We start from the raw sequence: 9,803 nt of genomic DNA, 5'->3' as shown, positions 1-9,803 counted from the left end.
TCCTCACTCATCACTCTGCTGTCCCCGAAAGCCATTTTTTTCTTCTTTGTATTCGGGGTACAAGTCATTAAAGCAAGTCGAAACAATCTTTGTCCGTGCCACTGTGCATTCGATTCGTGACCAGATACATTTCAGTTTCTTGTTTTTTTTGATTTGGATACATTTCAGATTTCATTAGCTTTTTATTTTTTCGAGACATCAGATTTCATTAGCCGAACAAGGAAACTTTTTGGCAGCAGCAATCGCGCACCCGAAGCCCAGTGCAGTGGCCCACCACCCACCCACAGACGACCGTTGGGGGGCGCCGGTCCGGTCCGGTCCACTTTAAAAGGCAGCCCCGTGCGCATCCACCAAATCGATCGATCCATTTCGAAAACGCGACCCGACTTCCCAATTTCCCCCCTTTCCCGTCCCCATTCCAGCCCAGCCGCCGTCTCGCTGCCCGTTGCTCCCCTTTCTTCCCCCGAGAGCTAACTCCCCGCCCGCCGCAACCACAGCCGGAGAGAGAGAGAGAGAGAGCGCGAAGAAGGCGCGCCGCCGCGAGGACGACCGAGGCCGAGGAGAGATGGCGTCGAGGATGGCGTCCAAGGACATCATCACGCTCAAGGGCTCCGCCGCCATCGTCAGCGAGTTCTTCGGTACGCGCGCGCCGCCACCCGATCACCCTCCTCCCTCCTCCTCTCTCCAGTGTCTGATCGCGTGATTCGGTGGCAGGTTACGCGGCCAACAGGTGCGCGACGTCGTCTCTATCCCCGACGCCGGTTTATTTGAGATGGAGCGGGTAAGAGCAAAATTTCGGCAATGGGGATTGATTCGTGGTGTTTGGTGTGGCTGCAGCATCCTGTACAACCGCGGGGTGTACCCGGAGGAGAGCTTCGGCAAGGTGAAGAAGTACGGCCTCCCCATGCTGCTCACGCAGGACGAGGCCGTCAAGACCTTCCTCACCAACCTCACCTCCCAGCTCTCAGGTTCGTCGTCCTCATCTGAGATCTCTTGTTCCGCCTTGTTTTGCTCATCGAGGAAGGAGCATCCATTATTTTGCTCCTCACCTGTATGTTGCTGCGGACTGCAGAGTGGCTGGAGGGTGGGAAGCTGCAGAGGATTGTGCTGGTCATCATGAGCAAGGCCACCGGCGAGGTGCTCGAGCGCTGGAACTTCAACATCATCACTGACGGCGAGGTCGTCGAGAAAGGGTATGCACGCCGCTCTGATTCCCCCTGCCTTCCTGTCTCTTCGATCATCCGATTCAGTCCTAAATTCCTAATCGAACTGAAGAAACAGCGGTTGATATGACGCTTCTGATGGCTTGTCAGGGCGGTGAAGGAGAAGAGCGACAAGGAGATCATGAGGGAGATCCAGGCCATCATGCGGCAGGTCAACTCCTGCATCTCCTTCCTCCCCTGCCTCGACGAGCCATGTAAGGAAGGATAAGCATTAAGCAAAGCCATGCCGCCATTGCTCCACACCCTGTTGGTTGTACCTTGCGCTCTCAGTTGGGGCACTCTCTCCCTCTTTTAACTGTCGCGTCGATCATTTTGGGCAGGCATATTCGACGTGCTGGCCTACACCGACTCGGACACCACCGTGCCCTTCACCTGGATGGAGAGCGACGCCAAGCTCATCGACAACCCGCAGATGGTGAAGCTGCACTCGTTCGACACCAAGGTAACAACAACAATTCACTCATCCTCCGTCCATCGGTGGTTGCACTGCTCCATGAAACCTAATGCTAATGGTGTGTTTCTGTGACGGCAGATCCACAAGGTGGACACGCTGGTGTCGTACAAGGTGGACGACTTGGACGAGCAGTGACCTGTGGATGTGACCCAGAGCGTCCAGACATCCCCTGTAGGCGTGAAGCTCTCTCTGTGTGAATCGTTCATTCACGTCTGGCCGTCGTTATCGTACTGTTACCCCCCTGCCTCCCTGCGTCTACCAAAACCTGTACTGTTATTTCTCAAGAAAAAGTACTGTTATGTTATACCTGAATTGGATGTATCGCCTGCCGTTTTCCACGCACAGGCTCTAAGGCGAAGTTTGCCAAACAAACCCTATGTGTCAGTTTTGTCAAATAACTACTCCCTCCCTTGTCGCGGATATGAATGTATCTAGATATATTTTAGTTCTAGATACATCCATTTCTGCGACAAGTAATTTGGAACGGAGGGAGTAACTCCTGTAAACAAAAGCGGCCTTCACGCTTTTCAGTGTCACAAGTAACTCCTGTATTGGATCTAAACCGGAAAACTAACAAAAGCTCCTGTAACAACAGCACCGAGCAAATTGAAACTCGGGAAACCTTACAGGGGGCTAACAAAAGCTCCTGTAACAACAGCACCGAGCCATTCCTATAGTCTTAAAATATGGCTCCCGAATACAGGAATACATTTACAGTCAGGGATGCCTAAGATTGGCTTCGAACTATGTTCAGCTGTATGGACGGGCCACTTCTATGGTGGACATTAATTTAGGGGTATGTTTTCCCATTTATTTTTTATTATCATAGAGCCCAAAAACTTGCCCATTCGGCCAAAACATGGGCAATGGGCAATGGGCAATGGGCAAGCAAACCCTCTCCACCTTGGGCAGGGCGAAATTGGGCTCAAAACCAACATACCCCAGATATAGATGCCCTTTGTCGGACAAATGACGCAGGATCAATCTACAAGCGAGCGCATCCCCTGGTAAATCACGCCAGGGCGAAGATCGTCCAGAGTATCAGCAACTCTGTAGCCACTATACTCCCTGAGGAGTGTCCAACCACGCCGTGATAGAAAATCTCTGAAGTCGTCTTCAGTGTAGAATGTCTTATCTTCTGTCCGGACTGTCATGCGGTCTGCATCTTCAAATGTGCAGAGTTTGATTGTTATCCCTGAAAATGAACATCCGGGGATGAGATTGTAACCACTTCCTCCGTTCACAAATATAAGGTGTTCTAACTTTTTTGTGAATCAGATGTATATAGACACGTTTTAGTTTGTTTGTTCACTCATTTCAGTCCATATGTAGTCCATATTAAAATATCCAAAACATCTTATATTTGTGAACGGAGGGAGTAGAATTCTTGTAATGGAGTTAAAAAGAACTTCAATAGTGATTAAACCAACAATTGCTTTGCTTCATACATATTGAAACAATTTCAATAACAATGTGAATACACAACACAGGTTGCCGAATAGGTTCATCTCAGTGGGGTCATCATGATCATTACTGGAAGCATCAAAATGAATGCCCATGAGCCATGCATAGAAGATTTACCGATTACTGACCAGTGACCAAGATGATGCAAGATAGATGCAAAATTCATCAAGTCGGGAAGGAAAAATGAACAATAATATATCAATGATCCATAGAACTATACTATGTCCTTTTTGGTTCTTAAGATAAGAAAAGTAAAGAATCTTATTTCTTGGAGAAGAATACATTTCACAATTACCATTATCAAGATGAAGAGTATATACTCCGACTGGCATGTCCCTGTCCAAGGAACGAACAACCTCGTCCTCATCTTCAAGCCAAAAAGCTCGCCTTGTTCTTAATCCAAAGGCCGATTTGATGGCCTCTTTAATTGCCTCGGCAGTACCATCAATCCCTATTCTTTTAGTATAGTCACCCCACTTGACTAGGATGACCCTCCCACCATAAGTACCTTGATTATCTCCACCTGTATGAGGTTTATGCAGGTTTCCCAATCAATGCAACAGATTAAGAAAAGGAACATAAATAATTGAGTTGACCTGAGAATGTTATTATTCAGTGCTAATTTGTGTTGCTAGAGGTGAGTGTTTGTTCCATCCAAGCAAAGTTCTAGCACCTTAAAACATAGTCATAAAATTTATGTGTTACCTATCAAGTAGAAATACACTAAAACAGTAGCAGCAAGCCATCGAGTAATAGGACTATCAACAGATGTTTCCACATTCTAAAAATTGCACCTATGAAGAGTTCGTTACGTTTATAGGTTCTTAAAATCTTTTTTGTCTTCAGGTTTCTTAAAGGAGCAGGATATTCACATAACCAGAACAAATACTAATCCAGTTAAACACCAAATTCAGTTCATCAACTGAACAGTTGGACAGCAGCATTCCCAATCGTTCCAGTTTCATGCTGTTGAAAATCCGTAAGACCTTATAATGTATTCAACTTTCATTGTGTATGAACCAGTACCGTTAGTTGAGGTGTCTCTCCAGTTCCATGGATTCACACCATTGGTTGCAACTGCATCAGCTGTCGTTAAGGCAAGTGGATGACTCGCTGTAAAACAGAAACAGGCAAAAAAATAAATTCACCACTGATCATACCCTTGTCTTCACAAACCATAACTGCAGTAGCCAAATATTGATGACAGAAGTTGGATTATCAAAATACATGAACTGAATAATAAAACGATAAGGTGCAATTCAAGTTTGAGTTAGTACCAAACTGGTCAAAACGTCATCTTTACATGATGGCGCATCTGACTTTTTTTCCTTGATTAGTGAGCTATTCGGTTTAGATGTCAGGTTTTTTCACGAGTGAAGTGCAACAGAGGTCCTACAAGTATACCGAGGGTGTCAAGCAGTGGTGTAGCCAACGGGTGTGCCATGGACACCCAGAATTTTGAGGTATTTTTTTACCATATAGGAATTTGTCCAAGTTAACCCTTTTAAACAGCCCCCAAGCATAATAGGCAATAGTCCAATCAATTATGTTCTAGTGTGCACACCCACAATTTTATTTCTGGCTACGCCACTGGTGTCAAGTTAGTCCTAATAGTGCGGAAGTGCGTATTTGTGTCCTGTGCAATAAGTGAGTCACAAAAGGTCCTACCTGGGCCAAAACAGTGTTGGCCTGCATCATGGTGGGTCGAGCACACTGCCACATAGGCTGAGGGTCACTTGGCAGCAAAACTCTCACCAGGCAGTTACAAAACCTTTTCCAGCTACAAAAATGTTGAATTTTCTAATCATAAATCCTTTTCTCCATCCTCCTATTTATTACCTCTCTTCTTCTCCTACCAACTGCTCCTCTCTCTCTCTCTCTCTCCACTTTTCCAACACCCCACCTCTTTCTCCTCTATCCCATTGTTGGGAGACCCTTCTCCTGTTTATCAGCAGGGACGCGGGCAAGATGGGTACTTCTTCATTCGCCGGAGCTGACCTCTGCTGCTCGCCTCCGAATCACCCCTGAACATCACACGATTTGCCCTTCAGCTGGCCTAATTAGCAGTGGTCAACCCACCACACTTGGAGGTCAGAACTGATTCAGCCACGATAGGACCTGCAATGCCTCACTTATTGCATTACTGGGACTAAATATGCACTTCCATACATTAGGACTAACTCGACACTCTCTGCCAGTATACTTGTAGGATTTCTAATGCACTTTACTCTTTTTTTGTTAATTTACAATGATATAACTGTGCTTTTCAATCAAAGATAATTTCTTTCCCTGCATTCTCCTTTTGAGAGTTTTTAATCTCCATGTTTCAGTCTAAACAGTGTTAAAATTATGTATCTTACCATCTGGCAATTTTTTTTATAAAACCTCACCAGTTTTCTTTCTAGAATGAAGTTAACAACTAGTCAGTAATGAGAAAAAAAAAGCTCTACAAGGCTAAGAAAAAAAGGCCTCACCAAGAAACTCAGTATTGTTGGCACATTTTTGGTGTGTTCACCCATTAAATGAAAATAACAACTGGTCCACAAACGACTTTAGCTCAAGCTTGGTATGTTAACCTCTAGGCAGGCACAACGTTCTGACAGAATATTGAGCCAAGTAAGTGGAAGATCATAGGTATAAACACGAAAGATGCTGACAAAAGGAGATACAGAAAGAAATAGGTAGCAATTAGTGCAGGGGAAGAATATATTAGTACCTTCAACAGGGCCAAATGGAATGTTGGCATCTTCAAAACCTAGATTGATAGCAGTGAACATGAATCCATAAGCTAACAGAAATCCAATCGATCATAAATCAAATATAAACACAAGTCCCAATGTTCAGTTACTAAACCCAGCAGTCATTATTGAGTAAGCAGACCCACCAGACACATATAAATCCAAAACCATATCAGATAGTGCTATCTAGTATGCACCCACCGACACACAACCCCGAGCTGGAGACCCATACAAATTGCAATGAACTAACTTCATGCTACTACACAATGTTGTGCCAGTAGTCAGCCAATGAACTGGACAGAAAACAACACTGTAATATCCGAATTTCTGCCGTTAGGTGCTTCTAACAGCTTAAGTTGCTATTAATTGGCGGTGCACAGGCAATAATTAATTGATGCGTACCTAAATTTACACTGATTGTATACCTAATCCGTTGATCTATGGTCAAAACTCGAGGTTGTAAGTTGTCATACTACTGTGACGAAGAGTTGAAATGCCTCTATCCATTTCAGCACAAAAAGCAAGGCTGTCTTAGTCAGAAGGATAAGGGGGAGCATCATACCTTTATCCGCGAATTGCAGGTAAGACTCGATCTTGGAGGTGGGCGTGGGGCTCTTCGCGGCGCCACCTCCACCACCACTCCCCGCGGGCGAGGCGGCCGCCTTCCCGCGGCGCTTGAGCAGGTCGTCGATCTCCTTGTAGTAGGCCATCTTGGCAGAGCCGTTCCCGCCGGCGCCGGCGCTGCTGCGGGCGTGGCTGCGCGCCTTCTTGAACTCCTTGAGGAGGTTGCGCCACTTGTCGGTGCACATGGTCGGGGAGCGGTCGAAGCCCTGCTCCCGCATCTTGGCGGAGATGGCCTCCCAGAGGTGCTTGTTGGACTTGGAGGTGTTGAAGTGGTTGTCCATCTCGCGCCGCAGCGCGATGAGGCTGAGCGTCTCGTCCTGGACCCAGGTCTCGGCGCGCTTCTTCGGGGCCGAGGCCCGCGAGGAGGAGTCGTGGTCGTGGGCGCCGCCGTCCTCGCCGCTGCTCTCCGGGAGCAGCAGCGGCGGGGTAGGCGGCTGCGGCCCGGAGAGGAGCATCGTCGCGGCGGAGGAGCGGCGCGAGGTGGTGGGGTGGAGCGAGACTGTGTTGCGTGCGTGAGGCGAGAGGGGAGCGGTGGTGGGAGTGGAGGCTCACTGGAGAGCGCAGCCGGGGCCCCTCTCCCGACGAGGGACGGTCGGGTCTCCGGGGAGGAGGACAAACTTATCAGAGGACGGCCCTGCTGAGCCCGGCCCGGCCCGGCCATGACCCGTATGGCCAGCGTAGCGGGCTAGTCGAGCCCAGTAAATTTCAGGTAGCACATCCAAGTCGAATCCTCCTCAAGGCCTAAACCCACAACCTCCCTCGCCTACTCTTTTTCTTTTGTAATCCTCAAAAAAGAAAAAACTCTATTTCTTTTGTCTAAAAAAACTACTCTCTTTCTTGAAAGAAGTTCATAGTTCACCCTAAAATGTGGGCTCACGGACACATAACCCCCCTGAAGTGACCCTAAAATCTACAAAACCGGCAAATCATACCCTTGAGGGCTTCTTTGGATCACAGGATTTGCAAAACAAAGGAATAGGAAAAATGGAGGATTTGATTGCCATGACATAGCCAATCCTGTTGATTTTTTCCAGAGGTCAGACCTCATGTGTAAATTCCTTTGGAATCAGCACCTTGGAGACCCAATCCTGAGGAATTTTAATGGCCCAATCCTTTGATCCAAATGCGTTTCATAGGAAACAATCCTGAGGATTGATATCCCATGAAAATCCTCCAATCCAAAGAAGGCCTGAACGGTTTTGGGGCTGACGTCACATTTTAGGTGGTTTTGACTGATAATTACGATGTTGACCATTTTTCTTTTACCCTTCGGCTGTGAGGATGTTGAACCCAACAAAAATAAGGGATGACCCGATCAATTTAGGCAGTCTTCATTAGATTAGGATTGAACTCCAACCGTTGTGAGGAGTAGCTGGCATGGCATCAGCGACTTCATCCTCCGCAGGGGCAGCGGCTCCGGTCTTTTGTTGGCATGCAGCCTGATGTTGAATCTTAATTTGTACGCATGGTAGAAATTTTAGGACGAAAGAACGAAGGCACTAGCTGAAAATAGTCGGAGCAGATTGAATCGAACTATCAAAGCTGACGAACAGTTGGTGGAACGATCGACAATTGGGCCTCTTGCTCACCACAGAGGAGCCTATGCCACCACGGACAAGCTTCGGCAGCAGCCAGCTGACTCCATGGTGGGTTGGTGGCCAAGTTTGACGCGAAGCACAACGATGGCGGTGGAGCGGCCGCCCGCCAGAGTGACGGGCTGGCGCCATCGTGGTCTTGAACCAGCATGTGGGGAGCGTCTCCGTGGTCCAAGAATAAAATCAAGCCGTCTATCTTCGTAGTGTCGCACGGCTCCAATGCGGCAGATGTTACCGCCGGCGTTGACATCATCGACTCCATTCCACGGGCCACATCTCCCACGCAAGCAACACGGCGACTACGTCTCGGCGCTTTTCAGAAGTGTTGCCCTTTGGTGCTGGGCGCCATCCATAGTGGACGAAGCTCGGGTCGATGGGCTTGCCGGAGAGCCGCCAGCAGCGCTGGGAACACCGGGGGGGCTCAGGAAAGGCGGCAGAGGCGTCGGGCATCCTTAGAGCTAGGGAATCATGCACAACGGTGGCAGGCCAAAAATGAGGAAGACAACGTCCATGCTGTAATTCGGGAGGTGAACCGTGCTACTTCTTGAACTTGCGTTGGTTTTTCCCTTGAAGAAGAAAGGGTGATGCAGCAAAGTAGAGATAAGTATTCCCTTAGTTAGAGAACCAAGGTATCAATCCAGTAGGAGACAACGCACAAATCACCAATACCTGCACAAACAATCAAACAACTTGCACCCAACGCGATAAAGGGGTTGTCAATCCCTTTACGGTCACTTGTAAAGGTGAGATCTGATAGAGATAGATAAAAGTAAACAAAAGATAAAGTAAATAGTTTTGGGCTTTTTTGGTTTATATATCAGAAAGTAAAAGATTGCAAAATAGTAGTTCGGAAATTTATATGATGGAAAATAGACCTGGGGGCCATAGGTTTCACTAGAGGCTTCTCTCAAGATAGCAAATAATACGATGGGTGAACAAATTACTATCGAGCAATTGATAGAAAAGCGCAAAGTTATGATGATATGTAAGGCAATGATTATGAAATGTAGGCATCACGTCTGTGTCAAGTAGACCGACTCCTGCCTGCATCTACTACTATTACTCCACACATCGACCGACTCCTGCCTGCATCTAGAGTATTAAGTTCATGAAGAACAGAGTAACGCATTAAGTAAGATGACATGATGTAGAGGAATTAACTCAAGCAATATGATGTAGACCCCATCCTTTTATCCTCGATGGCAACAATACATCCACTGGGCATCAAAGTTCATCACCAGTGCAAATATAGGGAACAAAGCAGCATATTACATACACTAGCCGTCAAAATTGGCCACCAGTGCAAATAAACACGGCAGCAAAACAAGAGCATAACTGAAACAACTTCAGAAGAGCTCAAGAAACATGGTATCCACCATGCTGGCAATAAGCTTAGCAAGCTTATTAGCTTTGTCGTGTTTGGCGCTAAAATTTCCAACGCTTGCTATTGCACCAGAAAGTATGCACCTGAATGCTCCAGGGACTTCCGCAGTCCTCCCGCTTCTTGTCGCAGCACAACTGATCGATGTCTTTCAGCTTGTAGTTGAGACTCAACAAACCAAACTGATTCGGACAGTGAGTTTGAATAGCTTGTGCAAGCGGTAGTGGCCAGTAACTCCAACACTAAGCCAAGACAGGACTTTGGGGTTGTCTCACTGTCCTCGAGATAGTCTTCCTTAGTTGTTTTATCAGCTTTGTTGTAGAC

General features: G+C 47.1%; 2 protein-coding genes across 2 annotated transcripts; one reads left to right on the top strand and one right to left on the bottom strand.

Annotated features, from left to right (window-relative positions):
* Positions 1 to 366: 366 nt before the first annotated feature.
* On the top strand, positions 367 to 2,065 carry LOC119355526 (mitotic spindle checkpoint protein MAD2). Its single transcript, XM_037622341.1, has 7 exons — positions 367 to 638; positions 715 to 730; positions 838 to 968; positions 1,073 to 1,193; positions 1,314 to 1,417; positions 1,544 to 1,665; positions 1,756 to 2,065. Exons 1-7 carry the CDS (start codon positions 566 to 568, stop codon positions 1,810 to 1,812), a joined length of 624 nt encoding a protein of 207 aa, XP_037478238.1. The 5' UTR covers positions 367 to 565; the 3' UTR covers positions 1,813 to 2,065.
* Positions 2,066 to 2,208: 143 nt separating this feature from the next.
* LOC119355525 (trihelix transcription factor GT-1-like) lies at positions 2,209 to 7,106 on the bottom strand. The gene is made up of 5 exons (XM_037622340.1): positions 6,442 to 7,106; positions 5,858 to 5,896; positions 4,168 to 4,254; positions 3,437 to 3,664; positions 2,209 to 2,872 (listed from the first exon to the last, which is right to left on the bottom strand). Exons 1-5 carry the CDS (start codon positions 6,956 to 6,958, stop codon positions 2,658 to 2,660), a joined length of 1,086 nt encoding a protein of 361 aa, XP_037478237.1. The 5' UTR covers positions 6,959 to 7,106; the 3' UTR covers positions 2,209 to 2,657.
* Positions 7,107 to 9,803: the final 2,697 nt, after the last annotated feature.

Source organism: Triticum dicoccoides, chromosome 2A (genome assembly GCF_002162155.2).
Source record: "Triticum dicoccoides isolate Atlit2015 ecotype Zavitan chromosome 2A, WEW_v2.0, whole genome shotgun sequence".
NCBI lineage: Eukaryota > Viridiplantae > Streptophyta > Magnoliopsida > Poales > Poaceae > Triticum > Triticum dicoccoides.
Note: the sequence above shows the minus strand (reverse complement) of the source record. Positions and strands in the feature narration are given on the sequence as shown.

Coding starts and splice junctions, on each gene's coding strand:
- LOC119355526 (XM_037622341.1), top strand. CDS start 566: ATGGCGTCGAGGATGGCGTCCAAGGACATCATCACGCTCAAGGGCTCC. Junction 1,194..1,313: donor GGCGAGGTCGTCGAGAAAGG/GTATGCACGCCG, acceptor ATGGCTTGTCAG/GGCGGTGAAGGAGAAGAGCG. Junction 1,666..1,755: donor TGCACTCGTTCGACACCAAG/GTAACAACAACA, acceptor CTGTGACGGCAG/ATCCACAAGGTGGACACGCT.
- LOC119355525 (XM_037622340.1), bottom strand. CDS start 6,958: ATGCTCCTCTCCGGGCCGCAGCCGCCTACCCCGCCGCTGCTGCTCCCG. Junction 5,897..6,441: donor CCTGCAATTCGCGGATAAAG/GTATGATGCTCC, acceptor CTATCAATCTAG/GTTTTGAAGATGCCAACATT. Junction 3,665..4,167: donor GAGAGACACCTCAACTAACG/GTACTGGTTCAT, acceptor AACCTCATACAG/GTGGAGATAATCAAGGTACT.